The following is a 21,493-nucleotide window of genomic DNA, read 5'->3' on the forward strand; positions in this document are numbered from 1 at the left end:
TCTTTGGCCACCAAAACCAAATATCCACAGGTTGTAAGTGCTGTGTTGGGAGGGCAGGCAAAGCAAAGCAGCAGACACCTCAAAGCAGAGGCTCAACTGGTGCTGATATTTTGGGTGAGTAGAGTAAATTTACTGCACTTCACACGGCATCACTGAGTGACGGTGAGAATGTGCTGCTGCTGAACTGACTGAAAACAGCAGCTGGGAGAGACACTACTGTAATGAAAACCAACCCAGCAGAGGGGAAGAGAAGGCGTGGATGTGTCCAGATCAGATTTAGACAAGTTACCAACTGACTGCACTAATAATAGGGGCATAAAAGACTCCAGACAGGACCCCCAAACAGGATTTCCTGCGCATATGGATGTGTCTGTGTGTGTGTGAAAGGGAATGCAAATGTGAAAATTGGATGAAGGTGTTGACTAGCAAGTCTACAACTAATTTTGAAACCCAAGAAAGACATCTTAGGAATCTGGGCTAGATTCTGCTCTCGCTGAAAGCAATGGACAAATTTGTATTGACTTGGGACACCTGGGTCATTAAATCAAATTATTTCTTCCTGCCCCTAATTAATAGTGAATTACATCAGCAGCACTTTGCAAACTATAAGCTACTCAGTTAATTTGTTTTCAGGCATTTGCTTTGTTTTACTCAGTTAATTTGTTTTCAATATTAGCTTCATCAGATGAATTATAAAACAGAAGAATTTTTTAATTTTTTTTTCCAGTCACAACATTTTCCTTTGCGGAAAAATGAAAAGTAAAACTTTTTACAAAGATCATTTGGCTGATTCACTACTTGTAAAAGAACATTCAAATTGTTTGCTACATCTCCAAAGCATTTTTATGTTGTACCTCTTGCTAGATAAGACCTCATCCCTTGTATTTCTGGCACAGCCACATGTTAAGTAAGCAAAACTATACCACGAAAATTCAAATTCAGAACTCTTCTGACAGCAGTATTAGCCTGTCTTAACCTAATCTAATTTTCACAGTTCTACCCAAACCAGCAAACTCTTAAGACTCTATTAGTTTAAGTATCTGCTCACCATCCTGTGCTCAATTCAAGCATACATGGCAAAGCTAAAAAGCAACAGCCAATCAGTTCTACTGCTGCTGCTGGGGAATATGCACTATTTTACTGGGCTAAATTGCAAAAATATTGTCAGGAAATGCTTAAGTTCTCCTACATCACAACTTTTCATTCACAGATACAGATACTCTATTTCTGCTTACCCACATAAATAGAAACTCGAACCACTCATGGTAAAAGCCCTCTTCAGAAGCTCTCCAAACAAAAACACCCTTACTGCAAACAGGGTTCTGCTCCTGGGAGAACAAAGTGAAGCTGTGGTCAAATGCAGTACAGCCACTCTAAGGAGTGGTCTTTACACTTGGAAACAGTAGCCACGAGTCCATCCTCTGCCATCAGCAGGGAGGTGCCATCCAGGAAAAGCTCAGCAAGTTTACAAGTTCTCCCAGACTCTCCAAGTGGAAGTTTTCCTTTCCAAGGTGTCCTGAGACCCTCTGTGTGTCACAGATACTCTCCCCAGCAGCAATCACAGACCTGCTGACAGAGCCGTTCATCTGAGGACTTCAAAACACTTTTAATTGATGGTCTGAGTTAGCCCTGACTTTGCTCAAAACAGAGCTGCCACAGCTTGCTGCAGTGGCAGATGATGCTCTGGTAACCAATCTGAGACAGGACATCTGTCTAGGGACGAGTTTTATGACAGTCACTCTGCCAGCTCTGTACAGCCAGCAGTCCAGGCTCTGGCATGGACCAACAGATGCTCAGGAAGAGGGCACCAGAACCAGGCAAAAATGGGGCGATTCCTCCCTCAATGCAGAGTTCAAATATCTGCCTGAGGTGTTTTGTTTGCTGGGGATGAGGGGGAATCGAGTTTGCTAGTTGGTTTTGGAGAAGGAAATAGGGGGAGATACTGTGTGTAGATGCAGTGTCGCAATTCAAAAGAGAGGTTCACTTTATAAAGCAAAATGGTAGAAAACAAAATATAAAGTGTTGCTTTTTTGGTGTTCCACCTAAATCTCGCACTGCTACTGACAACTGAGCTGACATTTCAGAGAACCATTCACCCCATCTCTCTCTCAGAACCACCTCTCTGAGCAGCAACAGCAACTGGGATCACATCCCTGTGCACACACAGTCCAAGCACCTCTCTTGTACTCTTTGCATCTTTCAACTACTTCATCTATTATTTAGTTACTCAGTAACACCTTAAAAACCATTTTTAGATTTAACTCTAGGTAATTTTAAATCAACCAGCAAACTCAGTTTCATCAGTTTTCAATCCCTTTCCAGACTATTTACATTGCATTAATTCTTCATAATTAGATCATTCTGAAGGACTCTGCTGGTAACTCCCAGGATAACATGTTCAGGGGGACTCTGCTGGTAATTATGGTAGAAACTGAACCTCCAATCCCTTCAGCACAAGAATCTTCCCCCTATTTATGCTACCCCTTTTAACCAGAAGCTCATAAGGATGATCACAGTACACCCCATTAACCGAGTTTTTGTTATTCACGCAGACGACACTAAGACAGACAGTCTGCTTTAAATATCACCCCAAATTCCCTGAAACATTGCACAGCCTGAGCTGAAGTTGCCATGTCCACACTGTCTAGCAACACCTAAACCAACCAGATTGAAGGCAGTTCATGCATTTCAATAAACAATGCTGTAATGCTCCCTGATTACACAGAACACTCACAGCCAACACCCTCCAGCCCTCTCCAAAGAAAACCAAACCAAAACGTGCCCAGAACCTGACGCACCTGTGCACAGGCACCCACACTTTGCTGTGAATCTTTCCATGTTTAGGGAAAGATAAATATTGCAGCTGACTGGCCCAAGAGCCTGTGTTTCTATTACATTTACTAGATAGCAGCAGTGCTAGAAAGTAATCAGTGAGCATCCAAAAGATGTTTTCCTAATACTAAGGAGATTGAAAAGGGTTTAGTATCTTTAATAGTTTTACATCAAAGAGGATTATAACAAGCAATGTAACAAATGCCCAAACTGGATTGACTTTGTACACAAAGCTTAAATCTCTGGGCCTTCAGGGAATTATTGATAGACATACAGGAACAGAGGGATGCTGGAGCTAGCCACTGATCCTTGTCTCTTTTGTCTGCCAGGGCAAGCCTTACCTGGCAGGTCACAGAGATACCTGGGTTGTACCAGCCAGGATAAATTGACCATGGGCCAGCAACGTGCCCTCATGTCCTTTAAGAAGGCCAGAGGTATCCTGGGGGCATTAAGAACAGTGTGGCCAGCAGATCAAAAGGGAGATCATCCTCCTCTACTCTGCCCTGGTGGGGCTGCACCTGGAGTATTCCAACAGTTCTGGGCTCCCCAGCCCAAGAAAGACAAGGAACTGATGCAGAGGGTCCACTGGAGGGCTACAAAGATAATTAGGGGACTGAAGCATCTCTCTCATGAGGACAAGCTGGGCCTGTTCAGCCTACAAAAGTGACTGAGAGGGGATCTTATCAGGGCACAGAATATCTTCAGGGCAGTGTCAAGAAGACAGGGCCAGATTCTCTTCAGCAGTGCCCAGTGACAGGACAAGGCACTGAAATAGGGGAAGTTACACCTAAATATGAAGAAAAGCTTCCTTAGGGTGACAGAGCACTGGAACAGGCTGCCAGGAGAGCTCATGGAGTGTCCTTCTTGGGAGATATTAAAAATATGCCTGGATAGGATCATGTGCAGCCTGCTCTACAAAATCCTGCTCCAGCAGGGGATTGGACTTGATGATCTCCAGAGGTCCCTTCCAACCCCAATGATTCTGTGATAGTGCCCAAGATCACAACAAGAAAGACAGAATTAAAACAACCTGTTTAGATGAGATCAGGAGTTCTGAACCAATGAAAAATATGTTGGATTAAGAGACATGACACCAAATTTTGCAAACCACCTCTGCTGCTGTCACATGCAAAATGATCAAATCAGCTACCTCTCTGTGCTTTTGTTTCCTCAGCTGTGAACAAGGACAGGAACAATTCTTTGTTCTTTGCTTTAAGCATGGCCAAAACCAGTTAACATCTGCCGATGCAAAGAAGTGGGCACAATGCATTTGGAAGCATGGAAGTACTGCCTCCAGGAACAGAGCAGACCTGACACCAGCTCACTCCCAGCCAGCAGGGGCTGCAACGAAGACTGCAGTAGAACAGACCAGATGAGATACATTTTCAAAAGCACATTAGATTCCTGAAGTGCTGGATTAAACAGTGATAGATCCATGTCCTAAACCCACCCCAGTGAAACTGCACTGCCCTCAGGAGTTCCCTTGGAACTGCTGCTCAAGACCTACTCAGAGGGAACAAAATGCTCATGCACAAGGGTGGAATTTGAGGATTTCAAAGTGGCACATCAGAGACACTCTGCCAGTACCCTGTGTGCTGGCACACCTCAGTGACAGGGACCTTCAGATGGATGCAGAAGATCATCAAGAACAAAATTTGAATGTGCTTTTGTACTTTGTATTTACACTCACATTGCTAACACTGTACAACCACTGCTGCACTGCAGCCAGCTTTGTTTCTGAACCAATTATTCTGTAAGCATCCAGTCACAATCATGATTTTCAGTGTAGACTGCCAGTAAATGGCATTTAGAGCAGCACCTGTGGTGCAACACTCTTCCTACAAGTTTAACTTTTTTATGACTCATTTTCAGTCTTTTTTCATTCTCAGCCCTCCTTGCAAGAGTGACTTACATTAACAACAACAATTTAATCCATCACAACCCGCAAAGGCCTCTTAGGGACACATTCCACAGATCAAAGCAATTCCAACAGAAGGTCATTCTATTGCTTCTCTTTAGCCATAAGAGCTGGCAATTGTAAAGAAAACATTTCACCTTTTCGTTACCTGAAGAAAAATTCACTATTCACCATTAATACAGAAACAATAAATAATAGATGAATTGCAGAAACACCACAAGCTGTGGGAGAAGAGAGAAGAGAGGCTTTTCATCACATTCTCCTCATCCATATTTATGAGTCCCTCAGGTTTTCTGGGTAATCTGAATAAATGGATTTTGGATGATATGGGCATGGTAAGAAAACTGCTTTCCATGAAGCAAGGGAATAGAACTGTGGACATAACAGAATTAGAGATGCTCATGGTGTATGTGCAGTTGTATTCATTACAGGAGAGACCACAACATCACTGAAGGACATCTACCTGTGTAACAACTTTAAAATGGTAACAGCCCTTCCCATGACCAGTTGCTGAGCAGAACTGAGCCACAGTGAGGCCCTAATATATCTAAACATTAATATGGACCAACATTCTAATAAAAGAGTGCTTTGTGGAAATTCCAGAGAGAGAAAATGGACAGAATTAGTAAAAAATGCCTTTCAAAGCCTAGGCTGTTTCAGAGTAGTTGAGGATCTATTTTACATTAAGATGTTTCATGTATATATACAGACATCTTTCAGTATGCACCAAAATGGTTAAGAATTACTTATTTTCCTTGAAAACCTTTACAATCTAGAACCAAATGTTAAAAAGAAAACCAAAACAAACAGCAGGAAATGAAAACCCAAAAGGAGCCCTAGAGCCAGACACAATGGTGGGCAGAACCCAAGTCCACATGCAGACAGGGTCAGAAAAGGACTGTGTGAAAGCAGCTGCTCACAATACCTAAAAATAGCTTAGCATTCCTCCTTTTTGGTAAAGCTCCACCAGATGCTCCTGGTACCTTCTGGAAAGAGAGAAAGAAACAATTAAAAATCCATCAAGTGAGACAACAGTAAATCTGCATCAACCCCTCCCATCAAACCACAGTCCTTGATGAGCAAGGATGTAAATGCTCTTTGCTCTCTGACACTGGGACCCATCAGTGCCCAGCACCCCCATGGAGAGAGGGAGCCTCCACCTGAGTCCTTCACTCTTGGCTTGCTGGCAATTGATCAGAGAGTGTCCCACTGCCACCAGGGGTGGCAGCTGTTCTGTCACCAAGGCAGAGACACCCAGCACCTCTCAAACCCCTCTCCACTAGATCCCCAACAGTATTTCATAATGACTAAAGCTGAGTTAGAGAGAAGAAAAGGCTATTATCTGCATAAAGGATTCAAGCCTTCATAACTGATTCCAGTAGGACCACTTTGCTTTGATCTGTTAGTTCAGTTCACTTTCCTTCCAGAAAAAAATGCTTTTTCCATCAGGATCTACACCTGCTTCCATTAATCCAAATTACCACCATGTTTTCTAAATATTAGAAAGTATGGAGGAAAGTTGACAACACTCAAGCAATTGTTTAGAGGGGGATTTGATTGTACTTTTTAATTCAAGCACCATAGCAGAAAACAGTAAATTCCAAATGAGATTAAGTTTCATGACTTTTCCAATTCAGAATACCTCAGACTATAAGGGAAAACAAAACTAACTGAGGAAATGTCAAAGTCAGTGCACTCACTCCTTGAGCTGTTTATTAAATAGCACCATTAAATCAAATTAAATCAAAAAACCTCTGTGGCTATTTGGTGCCAACATGATGCATGATGTAGCGTGTAATGTTAGTGTAACTGGCAAGGTTGTTAGGCAACTTTTTTTTTTTTTTTTAATAATAATATTGGGATACAACAGGTGGAGAGAAAGCAGCCAAGAACCTGTCAGCCCACAGGGAAAGTTCACGCTCGCCTCTGCCCCTTCGCAGGCAAGAGGGTCACATATTTTGGGTGGTTCCCTTCACCATGTAAATTAAAGCTTTGGCCTAAGCAAACTGCTTTAATCATCAGTGAGGTCTTATACATCATAGGAAAATTTTCCATTCTTAGAAAGAGCAGATGCCGACAAACACCCTGGGCTGCATTTGAGAACAGAATCCATTATCCACGTAGAAAAGCCCTAGGGAAAAGTCAGGGTTGCAACTCCAGCAGTTCAAATAAAAATAAAAATTCCTCAATGGACTGAAAATAACATGCAGAATATTTCTTTCTTTAACGCTGCTGGAATTTAACAAGTGGGAAGGAAGTAGCCAGGAATCTATTTTAAACGTATTTTAAATCATTTTTAAAAAGCAGTAGCAAGAAACAGCATAACCCAATTGCAAATAAATTATGAATAAATTATACATTCACTGAGGACTATATTTCCAGAACTAAAAAACATTTTTTCCAATACTGGGAAACTCCAATTGAGTTTCTGAGTTCTGATGTCACCAAGTGTGATATTGTGAAAGTCATTAAGACCAGAGATTGCAAAGAGAAAGAATTCACATGGAGTGCTTATATTTAACTCAAGCTGACAATGATTTCAGCTTGATTTTTCCAAATAGAAATACGTCAGAATCAAAGCTGCTCAATACTCCTGAAACACCCACAACCTAACAGTCTTTTTTTTACCTTGTCAGAAATCACTGAGAACATTCTCCATTCACAAACCCATTTTTGTTTATAACAGATGTGACACACCCAACAAATGGGAGTGACATGAGGCATCAGCAGTGGCATCAAATTCCATTTGTGATGCTCCTTGGACAAGGTGACAGTGCAGCCTGTTCTGCTGTCTCTCACTTTTTATAACACCATCATCCCTGGATAGCATCCAGAAACCTATCCCTGCAGGAAATCTTTGTGCTTCTCTGCCCAGGGTTTTCAACAGGGCTGAGGTATCACTACAGCACCAAGCTGAAGCTCTGCCTGGAAATGAACAGCACCCAGGCAGTTGAATCAAGTCATGCACTACAGAGAAGAGGCTGATTTAAAAATTCTGAAGAATTTAACACTGTGGAAAAGGAAAAATAAAAATAAATTTCCTTTATTTATCTAAGAATTTTACTGGGGGGTGCTCTATAACTTGCACTTGTGCCCATCTCTGATGATTCAGCAGAGGCCTCTGGAGCTGAGCTGCCACAGGCAAATAGTCCAGCTCCACTCGAGCCAGCAGGCTGAAGAAGTGACCCTTATTTTCTAATTGAATTGTGACAAGATACACAAATGACATTTATTCCAAACACCCTGGGAAGCAAGCCGGGATTTCTGCAGCAATGCAGTGCATTCTGCAAGGATGATGCCAAGGGAACCACAGGCAGGAATAGCAGCCTCACTATAAGAATCTTAAGATAGCACATCCAATGCCTTTGGCTTTACTGTATCCTACACCATTAAAAGCTTGGCTTTCAAAACCAAAACCACAATGCAGCACGTGCCAGACACTTCATAAAACACTTGATGTTTCACATTGCTCAAAGGAAAACACATATAAAACTTAAGAAGCAAATAGTCATGGCAAAAAAAAGAAATCCACAGCTAATGTATGAGGAATCCTGGCTACGAGCCCCATTAGATGATGCAATATTCACCTGCACTGTGTAGCCAAACCCTGTTTTCTGCCACATGACCCAGAGAAGCAGTGTGTTGCCACCTTCCAGCACAGAGCCAGCCCCTCTGCTACATCATGATTCATCCAGAGAGAAACAGGAACCACTGAACTTCTTCAATCAAAGGGGTTTGCAACAACTAACAACAGTTGGGATATTTGTTTCTCCATTTCGGAGTTCTTCAGCCTAATCTTTATCAGGAAAGGAATTTTTGAGTTCTAATTTTAACCCCAGTTTACCTGAACTTATGGAAGAAAGTTATATACAAGGAAAGCTGACAGGATTTCTGCCCACCTGTCTCTAGATAGCATCTTTCAGGAGTGTTAAATTCAGTCAGAAGAACCACTGCTAAAACCAGAGTAGGCTCTGCAAAAACTCAGTTAACAGAGTGAAGGAAAATGTTGCTATTGCCCTTAGAAGGAAAGGCAATTCTAAAGTATAACAAATATCATTTAACATCTCATCCTGGAGGACATGCAATCCACCTCACTGTAACTCTGATAAAATATGAACACTCCTCTCCTGGCAAAAAGGTAAGTGGTCAGGGCACTTTATATAACTCAAGGCCTTCATCACCCAGGGGAAGCCTTGCTGGAGAATGAGAAACAAGGATTCTAACCCAAGGAAGCTCTTTTAAGCCCTTGCCAACAGAGACAGAGCTTGTGGGAGAGTGAGCTATAAGCAAACCCAGTGCCTTCCTTATAGCTCAGGTCAGAAGTAATTAAGAGTCTTTTAAAGATGCCAGACAAACCACAGACAAGCAGAGGTTATAAGGCACAGGCTATGAGTGACTGCTGATATGCAGTGATGGGATGGAAGAGCAGTGAATGTGAGGCTGTATGTGCACATCCATGTGTGGGGAAAGGCTAAATGAGGGCCAACATTAATTTAAGCTAAGCTTAAGATCTCAGGCCTGGTCAGGGTTTAACTGCACAGGAATCTTAGGATGAAAAGGAGTCCTATCACCCTGAGATGAAACTTCACATGAAAAATAGAAATCAGCAGCTTCTAGCCAACTCTGAGCCAAACCCAGTAACTGTACACTTAAAAGGCAGGTTTCAGAAAATATTTAGCTATGTACAATGTGCACATAACACGCAGAAAATATGTATGTGATACACAGAAATGATAAGTGAAAAACACCACTGGAAGTCAGGAAGGAGCAGCCTTTAAGGTCTGACCCCTTGGGGCTTTTGATTCGTCTCAGAACTGAAGCTGTAGGATTGCTTGGGATCCAAGCACCTGGATTTGATATCCAGCCCCAAATCTGAACGTGTGCATTTCAGTCACTCGGGACTTGGTGTGAAATGCATCACCCAAATGAGCTCAAGAGACAGGAGAACTGCTGGGGTGGCTCTCTGGGCAGGCGCAGGTCTCACCTCTCTCGCGTGCCGCCTCAGGTGCAGGTAGACACACTGTCCTGTTTTCCGGTAATGCCGTTCGATGTGCTCCCTTCCAAATCCCAGAAACGTGTTCATGCACACGTAGAGACCTCCTTCTGAATCCTGCAAGGAGTGACACGAACACTTACAGCAGGGAAGGACAGGAAGGACCCAGCACACAGGAAAAAACCCAGGAATTGCAGACTCTTTCGCTTATCAGGCACACACGTAAAATATGGCTTTCATAGCATATTATGGTGTTTACACTATCAGTCCCCTAAGAAACTTCCCCGTCATATCACATGTCATAACACATATCCCACAGCCTATAGAAACCCTTTGAAACGAGTTACTTTGCAACTACAGATTAGTGAGTGTCCAAATTGGAAGTCTAGAAGTTAGACTTGAAAAATTCCACTTGAGTGCCCAACCCACAGAGGTCCATAGGCATGGAAATTTGTAAAGCATAGAAATAAGCATGAGAATTTATTTGAAACAGCAGAATTTCTTGTGGGCATTTCATTGCAAGAACATCATTCCACACTAGAAGCACAGCAGAGCTGATGGTCCAGGGACTCTGCCACAACTTCTACAATTGATCACAATTTTGCCTGAGATAAAAGATCTTAAGGAACCTCACAGCCCTTAAAACTGGCTAACAAAAACTTGACAAATGCTTTGTGTGCATTCTTCAGTATCTATCAGGGATCCTGTCCATTCATGCAACTGCAGAGCTGGGAGACAAGGGCATTACAAAGGGAATATAAAGATATATACCCCTGGTGCTGATCACAAATGCTGACGTTTCAGTAACGTAAGCTGGCATCACTTTTTGCTCTCTCTAAAACTGATGCTGGCTGTTACCAGAGTCTTGTTCAATTTCAGCACCACTCCAAGATCTCTCCTACATCAGACTGCCTGGAGGACTTTCAGTCATCTGCTCATTGGTGTTGGATCAACTTTTCCAAGCCCTCTAACATGTATTGTTTTGAGTAGGTGGTGCAGAACAAAGATTGAGCCTTTCAGAAGCTCTGTGACCTTCCTTCTATTGTGAGCATGTTTGTGCTATTGCACAGCACAGAACATCTTGTCTTAAATTCCCCAAAGAACAACATGAACTACACTCATTCATAGGCACCTCAGAAGTAAATGATAAATATATATATGAAAGTAAGCATCATTATCTCCAGAAGCAAGTCATATCAGACACATACATGCTGTCTGCTAGTCTATCCTGCATTCCAAATCCTTCTGCATTACCTCTTTCTGTGAGAAAGTCATGGATGTGTCCTCTACAAGAGGATCCTAGAGGTACCCAGTCTAAATAAAAATATACAGTGTTGTCACTCTAGGGTCTCAGGAACTTTGTTTAAAGTTTTGTTTTCTTGGAGATCATTCTCTCATTTTCTGGAGGGAATCCAAGAGACCACTGAACCGTTTCTGAGGCAGCCTATGACAACAACCTGACACTTTCAGTATAGGAGCTAAATGTAGAGTCTGAGTAAGTTGGTTGTGGTTACTAACAAAACAGATGTTTCTCCAAGAGAGCACAGGCAGAGTGTCCTCTCCCACAGCTTGGAAAGAAGTGGACAGACTGTTCAAAAGCCCAAAAGGTCAAAGTAAAACAGAAGCCTGTGTGAAAAAGACACCTTTTTAGATGGTTAAAGGTTAGGCCCCTGTATGGGGCTCAAAAAAACACTTGACTGTGATCTAAGACAAAATTTGAGCTGGTTAATTTAACCCCATTGAGCAGACAAACAGGAAGGAATGATATTTCACATTGCCTGTGGCATGTAAATCCTTTTATTTGACAATGATTTTAGATGCGTGTGAAAGTCTATGCTGGAGGAAGGCAGCTTATCTGCAGTACTGGAGACACTATTCCACACCAGAAAAGCATAACTTGTCCTGACAGACAAAACCAGGAACTTTAGCTGGGTATTTTTTCCCCGCATTCTTGCTTGAGGATGAAGCAGACATGTAGTGGGAAGTTCAGGATAAAACAACGTACAAACACTCTCTTCCCTTATCACTCCAGTCTAAAGGCACTGTTGGGGCAGAAGCTTGTACTTGGTCAGGCTCCACCACTGCCCAGAAGGCCACTCGAGAGCAGATCACCCTTCTCACCTTCTAAGCAGAAGGAAAATGGAGTGCTCCTCCCTGTATTTCTGCCTGTTCTTTGCTGCCAAGGTGCTCATGGTATGCCAGGTGCTAATTCAGAGAGGGAAACATACATCCCACAGCAGAGAGAAAAGTATTTAAAAAAAATAAAAAAGAGCTGCTCTTACTTATTTAGACACCAACTCATGTTTGGAGGAAGGAAAGAGGCCGAGAATCCCCAGGGAAAGAGAGGTAAAATGCACCAGTTGCTCCCTCTCAGACTCAAAAGCAGCAAGGAAGCTGGTGGGTGAGAGGCAAACACAAGTGCCAGCCATGAGGACAGAGAGAGAGAGGTCACCCCCTCATTCCTGCTCACGCCCTCATTCCACACTGCTCGTGGCACCAGACACCAACAGCTTCCAAACACCCCTAACCTGATCAGGACTGAACTAATGACCTCCATCCCATTACCAGCCCTCACACACCATTTAGATCCCTCAGGGAAACTTAGGGTTTAGCAATTTCAGCTCCTGCAGTGGCTCAGACAACAATGACTTTGTACAAACACGAGGGCTGTGGTGAACTCCTAACATGGCAAACAGTTACAGACTCAGGGACAGTGTCTCATGCACAGTGTTTGCTTTAGATCCTCTGGAAAAATGGCAAAATTTGCTAAGACAATATCACAGAAGAGAGTAAAATGGCACCTGGAGTCTCCACACCCAAGCATGAAGAATGAAAAGGTCATCTTCATATATTATATATATATATATATATATATATATATATATATATAAAATGTACCAGTCATATATATATAAAATATATATATAAAATAAAATAAAATGTACCAGTTACGAGACAGCATCACTGTCTTTGTGCATTCTGTCATGGTTTCCATGTGAGTGTTCCCTACAAAATTCATGCCCATACAGAACTGCTACAGGCTCTGCTCAGGGTGTCTGTTCACCAGGAATCACCAAAAATTAATCTGGCTGTGGTCAAAAGAGGCTTGCTGTATAATTCCAATCCAATCTTTAATATATTTGAAAAGTTACAGGACCATCCCTAACATACACACATTGCACTGGATCTCACAGTAGTCTAACTAAATGACATATATTTTATTTCAGGGCAGGCTGAAGAAGAACAACAGATGTTTTGGCACTTAATATTCATCTCAATGATACATAATAATTTACAATGAATAATTAAAAAAAAAAAAAAAGAAAGCCTGTCTCTCTGACATGTACCTGTACTACCTACATTGAAACAAGGAGAAAAAACCCCACAGCAAACCACAGACAACCAACTGAACACAACAGGACAAAGAGATGGCTCCAGCAAACAAAAAGTTCATTTAAGTTTCCACTGCAGTAAATGTAGTTACTTCTGGAGTGAGGTGGGGGAACCAACACAAAAAATGTGTTGGCCAAGAATATATCCAGTCACATTCAAAAGAAACATGGGATATGAACAGTGGTGTGAGTCTGCCTTACAGACAACTGCCCTCTGTCACCCAAAGGTGACAGGAAAGTAATGGTGACTAAAGGAAAGCAGAAAAGGAATAATAAGAGGGTAAGATTTGGCATCAGGTAAAAAAATGATCAGAGGGAGAAGCAACAGAATCAGAATAAGGACTGGAAGGACACTGACATACACAAACATTGATGTCAAACTACACACAAGCAGTGAAGAGGAGCCATGTACTACTGGAACTGGTGAAAGATGAGAGATGGGAAAAGAAGAGCTGGGCTGGGCAGAGAAAGAAAGGACAGAGGATGTGGAAGTAGGAGATAAATTACAGGGCCCAGTAATTGGACTGTTAACATGGAGTGCAAAAGAAATCCTTCCCCTGCTCTTCCTTTACAAAAGCACTGCAAAGCACTGGATAGCACTGGATATTTCCCCACAAGCAAATTAATTCACAATTGCTTAACAAAATTCCTGATACCTCTGTTGTAGCTCCTGAAAGGGCACAAGAACAAGGCCAATCCAGTACAGCACTTAGAGCATTTCCTGGGAAGACAAAAGCTGTACGGGCCAGTCAGCCACTAAACCAAACCCAAACCTCCACTCCAAGAGGTGCATGGACTGCTCACACCCACCTATAAATCACAGGTGGACTCGAGAGCAGTGCATAGGAATTCCAGAGCAGTGTCTGGGACAAGTGACATGCACAGGCAGGATCAAGGCTTCACAGTTAGTGAGCAAATACAATGGCAAAACCAGTGCTGGGTCAGGAGTGCTTCTAACCTGCAACTAGGAATAGAGAACTTCCACCCATCCATCACCCCTCTTTGGGGCAGCTTATCCAGGTGCAGGCTGTGTGAGCCACTGGCAGAGGTGCCTGAGATCCACCAGGGCTGATTGCCAAGCTCCAGCCCAGTACTGCAGCCCCAGCAGTGCCACCTGCACTGCTTCCACAGCACCTGAGATGTGGGGATTTTGCTTTGTGCAGAACCCTGGCTGTACAGCTCTGCTGGTCAGAAAAACAATTTTCTGGAACAGAAAATCTGGGGAGAAGAGCTGAGAGGAAAACTGATGGTTCCACAGCATTTCAGCAGAGCTCCAGCATTCATCTGCATCTCTGTATTTATTCTCTGACACTCTGGGTACCTCAGAATTCAGGTCTCTCTGCTATCCAAAATATTCCAGTCCAGCACCACTCTGGGTAACAGGATGGTCGGTGACACATGAAGAAAGGGCTAGCAAGATCCAAATTTAAATCAACCCAAGGAAATGCACAATGCACCTACACTCTGGTTGTTCTCCCAAGCACCATAGTTTCCCACTGCAGGCACAACTTCTGCTGGTGTTACCACTCACCAACCTCACAAGAGCAGTGAGTTAACTGATGTGAACCAGCTGAGTGTCCTGGTGCACTTCCAGCCAGCAAAACACCTGCCCATGTGACAGCTTTGGCATGTCCCTGTCAAGCAGCAGTACCACACTGCTCTGACTTCTCAGGGGATCACCGATCACCATGCAATTTATTGCCTCACTAACTGGAGGTCATTTTGCGAGGCCAAAATCCTCATCTGGAGTATTCCCTTTGTCTTGGTGTGTTCAGTCCTCTTGTTTCTTCTCTGCTGCTCTCATTCCTTCAATAGAAACAAGATCCAAGCCTACCCCTCACAGACACGGGCCTCAGTGATTTTCTGATTTCCCTCAAGGAATATTGACCAAAGGAACTGCCAGACAGGAGGTGCTTATTTCTAGAATGTTTTATGCAACACAATCACCAATATCCCTTACACACTCCAGTCTCTCAAGGATTTCAGTCTCAACTGCACAACAAACAGCAGAGCATCAGCTCAGCTCAGACTTTGGGAATGGTCCCAACATAACCATTACAGAGTTCCCGAGCCACAAAAATGAAGTCAGCAAGATTCACAAAGGAAGCTGTTGTCAGCAGCAAGGTTTTCCAGCAGAGCAAAGCCAAACTTTCAGCTGCTCAAACAAACACAGCCCTGCACTCTACAGAGCCTGGTCCTGTCACTGTGTCAGGCTCATGAGCTGTGCTGGGGTTGCCACCAATGCCCTTCGTGGGGAAGGCTTCAGGGCACATCCACGTGCAGCATCCATAGCTCACAGTAAGCCCTTTTAAAGCTTCAGTTTGAATCCCTTTTCCAGCTGTTGTCTCTCCCCCAGATGTGTCACTCTCCCAGCCAGTGACAGGAATGGAGAGAATGGCATGGAGCTGTCTCAGGGGAGGTTTGGGTTGGATATTGGGAAAAGGTTTTTCACCCAGAGGGTGGCTGGGCACTGGAACAGCTTCCCAGGGAAGTGGTCACAGCACCAAGCCTGACAGAGCTGAAGAAGTGTTTGGACATAGTGGGATTGTTGGGGTGTCCTGTGCAGGCCCAGGAGTTGGGCTCAAGGATCCTCGTGCCTCTTTTCCAACTCAGCATATTCTATGACTCTACAATTCTGTGATAAATGATCAGATGTTTTTGAGATCAGGATCACATTAAAACGTGGAATTTCCAAAGCTGAGTATTATCCTTCTAAAAAAATAATAGTACAACAAAAGATTATTTAATGCAACCTTCATATCTTCTGCATTCTACTGAACACAAAGTCAGGCTCATCCACCAAAAGAGGAAGAGAAGTCACAGTGGACAAAATAGGAGAGAAGAAACCTGCAGTACAGCATTGGGGATGTGGAAAAAGTCACCAGGAGACATGACTGCACCTCAGATCTGAATAATGAGAGGTGCAGGACTTTGTCAGCCGAGTTGCAGGGAGGTGGCTGGCTCCCACAGCTGCTGGGGCAGTCCCTGGAGGAAGCAATACTCAACACTAGGCCAGGCTCGTGTTTTGTAGGCAGCCTGCCTTCCCTCCTCAATTCCTGGACAAAGGAATGGCTAACTGGAGCAGGAGCCCTCACCAGAGAAACAGTTTTTCTAGAAGACATCAAAAAATCTCAAAAAATTAATTAAAATGTGAATCATAAAGGGCATGTTTTCATATGAGCCAAGCAAACTAAAAAGTATCACTAGGTCTCTTAAGTGCAAACAAATTTGCCTCCTGCTCCTGCCAGCTTTCCAGGGACCAGCCCCAGTATGTTCCGTTGGAAGAAGGCCAAATCTAAAGACATTAATTTCTCATCTGTTTATATTTCTAACAATACCACCTTTCTGACAAGATCACTGCGATACAGTTAATCCACGTGGAACAAACACACTAAATAGCCACTTGTACTCCTAGCTCTCACTTCTGAAGTCTCTCAGCTAATGACTCTCACTGTAGCACAAAGGTGACATTGTTCTCAGATCTTCATCCAAGGAAGATTGAAACCTCATGGAAAAGGAACCTCAACCAGTTTTGAGAACACTCAAAAGTGAAGCTGCCTCTATCCACTGGAAGATGCACTACTCAAACCCAGAGAAGATGACACAGCTGACAGAGTGACAAACAGGGCTGCAAAAGCCACATCACTGCCACGTTAAGCTTTGGAAGTAGAAGAGGGAGCTACTCACTCCCAGCACCTCATTTTCCTTGGCACCCCCTGACAGGAAAAGCTCTGATTTTGACCATTCCACTCTGCTTGGTCCTTGCAAATTTGCTGCAGCATCTTTCTCTACAATAACAACATTACTCTGTACCCTAACACTCCCAGGTCTGATGGTTTTCAGTGTATTTTAAAGATCACAACAATCCCTACAGGAAAAGGACTAATATACAGTTAATGCAGCTAAAGACTCTTGACTGTAGAGCTGCTGCATGACCAGGTATGACATGACATGCTGAAGTTAAACTGTAGCAAGGAGCATATTTTAAAATGGCAAATTGAGAAGATGTGAGGAAATACTGAGAAATATTCTTACAATTGAAAAAACCTCCTCCAGCAAAAAAGCAATCTGGAATTTTAGCATGGCTAACAAAACCAAGAGTGGTGTTTTTGTTTGGTTTTTTTTTTTTTTTTAATTCTTGAACATTATAACAGGGCCAACAGCATATCTTTTTTCAAAAAGAGGGAGGTACCTCAAGAGGAAGAGGCTCACTTAGGCAATACACTGATAACCTAAGAAAGTAAGTCACAAAATCAACCTGCTACAAAACATAAACATCTCTCTTCAGCCAAGAAACAACCTGTGGGTATCCTTTCACTTTCCTTCTGAATGAAATACTGCAAGAACACAGCTGTGCTATGTTCAATTTGTAAATGACAGTGTTTTACCCTACGAGGCACACATTACATATGCCCCTTAGAATCTCCATCCTACAAGCAATATCCAAGTATCTATTAGATTATATGGCAATCTAAAATAAAATCTGAGGCAAATCTTTCACTCAGCTAAGCAGAGGAGTGGCATGGGCTGAAAAGCTGTGAGAAACAACAGAAACTGAGCCTGCTTTTATTCTCACTGGTACTGCATAAGTTCAGCTAAGCCTTTTGCCCAGAGAATGCCCATAACACAATTTAAACAAGAAGTTTTTACATTGGAGGGCAACATATTCCTAAATCTGAAATCTCTTCCTGATTAAGTCAAAAGTATGATTTTTTTTTTTTAGTTAAAAAAATCATACATGCTGCTTTCCACTCCTTCTGCTACTTGTATCCATAGTTTCTGTTAAGTTTGGCTCAAATGTTTTATGTTTTGTTCAAACATATTGTTCCGCTAATAACACAGCTTTTGCTGTGTTCAGTTGAGGCTTGTTGCAGGGGGTGGTGATTGACTGTTCTTTAATCTGTAGCAGTATTTTTTTATCCCTCCCTACTTTTTAACAGAAACTTTTTTATAAACCACAATATCAAACAAGCCTGAAAGTGTTACTAAAAACATCAACCATGTGTTCACCCAAGCAGAAATCTGAAGGAAAGAATGTGGTATATTGATTTTCCCCGCCAAAACCTCCCTAAGTCTATAATGCAATTATCGCCTCTGCGGTGGAGTCCGATTTGGCAGTTCTAATCAGCCCAGCTCCCAGTACAGTCAGGGCTGCTGGGTGACACTTGAGATCTGAAGAGTGTGGGTAAAAATAACCTCTGTTCAACAAGACATGATGAACACCAGACAGCTGAGTCACCTTTAAAATCAAGTATGATTTTCTGCATTAAGAGGAATTATCAAAGAGAGGGGGAATTATCAAATAGAAGGGGATAAAGGATTCCAAAATGTGTCTGAAAGGTATTATCTTTTAATGAATATTCTGTAATGCAATGAGCTTCCTTCTGATTGCTGCCACTGACATTAACAGTAACATATAGTGCTCAATCACCTTCGGGAAACCTCAGCTTCCTGTGGAGAAGCAACTTTTACAAAAATTTTCAACCTCTTTTGATAAAGACCAATTTCTAAGCACCTGTTTCTTACGAAGCACTGCCCATTTATGAAGGCTTCCAGTATCAGCAGTGAAGTTAAAAACTGAGTCAGGCCCCGTATCTGCCATGGAACACATGCAATCTGTGGAGCTGGGGGATGTTTTGTAAGACACCATAGAAATAACACCACAGAAAGTTCACTGCACATGAAACACTCATCTAACAGCAAACGAACCAAGCTGGTGGGGAAATACTACAAGTCCATTGAAGTTCAGTGATGTAACTGAAACCCTTGGGGAGAAAGTGTTTCAGGGGAACTTTCACGCTGATTTTCAGGATGAGCCTCTGCCTTGGAGGCTTTCTCTGAAGATTTTGAATAGAACGAGCACCGAGGCAGTAGGAAAGCAAAATAATTGACATCCGCTCGCCAAAATAAACCAACGAGAAGGCCATTACTCTCCCTTTTTTACTACCCCGGTGTGAAAGCAAAAGCAGGGCTCCGGGTGGAGCAGACAGACCCCGACAAGCAAAGCAAGCAGGGAAGCTTCCCCAAAACCACAAAATCCCCGTGTCCGAGCAACCACTTCAGAGCGCCTTGAAGGAGGGGAATAAACAAACAAACGCAGGAAGGAGCGGCGGCGATGTGCGGGAGCGCCGCGACCCGGGCCGGGCGGCAGCGGGAGGGCGAGGGGCCGCGGCAGGTGGAGGAGGGCGAGGGGGGCTCCGAAGCCTGAGGGGGAGGCGGCGGCCCGGGGAGGCTGCGAGGGGCTGAGCGGGGAGGGGAAGGGGCCGCGGCGGGCGGGGGCGCGGAGGCAGCCGGGGGTGGATCGCTGCACTCACGGGCGAGTCGTAGGAGAAGGCACATTCCGTCTTGTAGACCCGGTCCCCTGACTTGGGCACCCGGATCGTGGGCATGTAGGGGACGAGCAGCTCGCCCAGGTCCCCGGCGGCCATCTGCGCATCGCCGCCGCGGAAGAGCGCGGCCCGCTGCATCCTCCAGCCCTCCCTTCCCTCCCCGCTGCCCGCCCGCCCTGCTCCCCGCCGCCCGCCCTCGCTGCCGAGCCGCTCTGCGCGGGCGATGGAGGCGGCGGGCAGCCGGGCCCGGGGCAGGGCGGCGGCGGGAGCCGGGCCCGAGGGAGGGCAGGGGGAGGGAAGATGCTATTTTTAATCCAATGGCAGCGGCAGCGGCACCAGCTGCGGCGGCGGCACTCGGGGGTCCCGGCGGGGGCGGGCGCGGGGCAGGGCAGCGGGGCGGGATTCCCGCCGGGGCCCCGCGTTCCGCCCGAAAACCTTCGCTCCCGGAGGGGCAGCGCGGAGACCTGGCTCCCGGTCTCTGCGGGTAGCCCGGGGCAGGTTTCCCTCCGACCGGTAATACTCTTTTATACGCTCTGTTGTTTGTTTTTAAGCTTTTAAAGACTGCATATATATATATATATATATATATATATATATATATATATATATATATATATATATCTGGGTGAGTGTGTGTGTATGTATATATACATATATATGTATATATGTAGGTATATGTCTATAAATACATATATATCTATCTGAATATGTACATATGTTAGTATAAAATACAAGCAGTAAACAATCTCTCCTCTGTATTTTCATTCTCAGCCCCTCCTTGTGGCAGTGTCTCACATGGCCCTGGCAGGTCCCACCAGCCGTGCTGACAGGTGGGATGTCCTCGCCCTCCAGAAGAGCAGGTTTGTCCTGGGATGCCTGAGTGGCACTGCCAGGAGCCAACTCCCAATTTCATGGCTTCAGGGGAAGTACCTTTACCTTAAAATGCCCTTTTTTGACCTTTGCTGTGTTTCTCTCTGCTCTTCACTTCGAAAGAATAATGTCAGAGAAGGGAGAAATAAGAATGACCTTCGTAGGGAAAAAAATATTGATAGTGTTTTCAAGCAGTATCTAATAACTACTACATATGCCTGGCAGGAACAGCATGAAAGAAATGACCAGTCCATGTAAAATGAAGATGCATAAAGCAGATGAATTGCCTTCCACCCCTCATCCACAATATATCCAATGACTCATTGATCACTTCCAAGGAGGTGATATGACCTTTGCTAGAAGCACCTTTTACCTCAAAATTAAAATTTTCAAAAGGTGGTTCTAGGAAAATCTCAAGAACAGAATTGAAAAATGTTTGTACCCAGCTATGAGCAGGCTGTGAGGGTGAGCAGAGTAGCAGCACAGTGTTCTCAGCAATTTTTACTACTGAAAAATCAAGTGTTGGGAACAATTTGAAACACTGAGGGCAGATTGTGATGTCCATGGAGTGGTTTTAGGCTTACTGAAAAACAGACATTACATCAGACTTGCAAGCATCATTGGATGCTAGATAAAAAACACTAATGCAGGGTCAGACAGGTTTATTTTACCTTAGGAGACTTCGTGCTTTTTTAATGGCTTCTCTTATTAATAACTCAGCATTTATAAACAATGAGAGCCATAAGACATATGAGCCATCTAACCTGAAAGACTGCTCTATCAAAAAAGGACAAGCAAAGCACTGATAGAAAATCAATGTCTTTCTCATGTTTGGCAGTGCCAGGAAACAGCAAACAAGGCAGTTTTTGCTTAAAATAGTCCATGCAGTGTTGCCTAATGTAAAAAAAACATAGACTTCTAAGTTTCAAATCACTAGATGATATGGGTATAGTTTGAGCTTATTTCCTTTTAAAAATGAGGATTTTGAATATGGACAGATAATTCAGAGTCACAAACTGTAAGAGGCACTTTCCATCACTCCTGAGAAATTTAAAAGAAAGAGTGCCATGGCCTGTAGACCCTGATGAAACACATCCCTCTAGTGGCAAAAACCTGCCAGGTGATGAGAGAACTCTTCATATTCCCTAAGGAGTTGCCA

The 21,493-nt window shown here is 43.7% G+C and overlaps 1 protein-coding gene across 1 annotated transcript in view; it reads right to left on the bottom strand.

The window, feature by feature from the left end:
• Positions 1–19,731, bottom strand: part of USP13 (ubiquitin specific peptidase 13) — a 50,870-nt gene extending 31,139 nt beyond the window's left edge. Inside the window, exons 1-3 of the mRNA XM_038145388.1 lie at positions 19,450–19,731; positions 9,735–9,860; positions 5,676–5,736 (exon numbers count right to left, since the gene is read on the bottom strand). Coding sequence (XP_038001316.1) covers positions 5,676–5,736; positions 9,735–9,860; positions 19,450–19,602 — 340 coding nt within the window. The 5' untranslated portion in view covers positions 19,603–19,731. The remainder of the gene's footprint in view (positions 1–5,675; positions 5,737–9,734; positions 9,861–19,449) is intronic.
• Between the last annotated feature and the right edge of the window lie 1,762 nt (positions 19,732–21,493).

Source organism: Motacilla alba, chromosome 9, assembly GCF_015832195.1.
Source record: "Motacilla alba alba isolate MOTALB_02 chromosome 9, Motacilla_alba_V1.0_pri, whole genome shotgun sequence".
In the NCBI taxonomy this organism is placed as follows: Eukaryota; Metazoa; Chordata; class Aves; order Passeriformes; family Motacillidae; genus Motacilla; species Motacilla alba.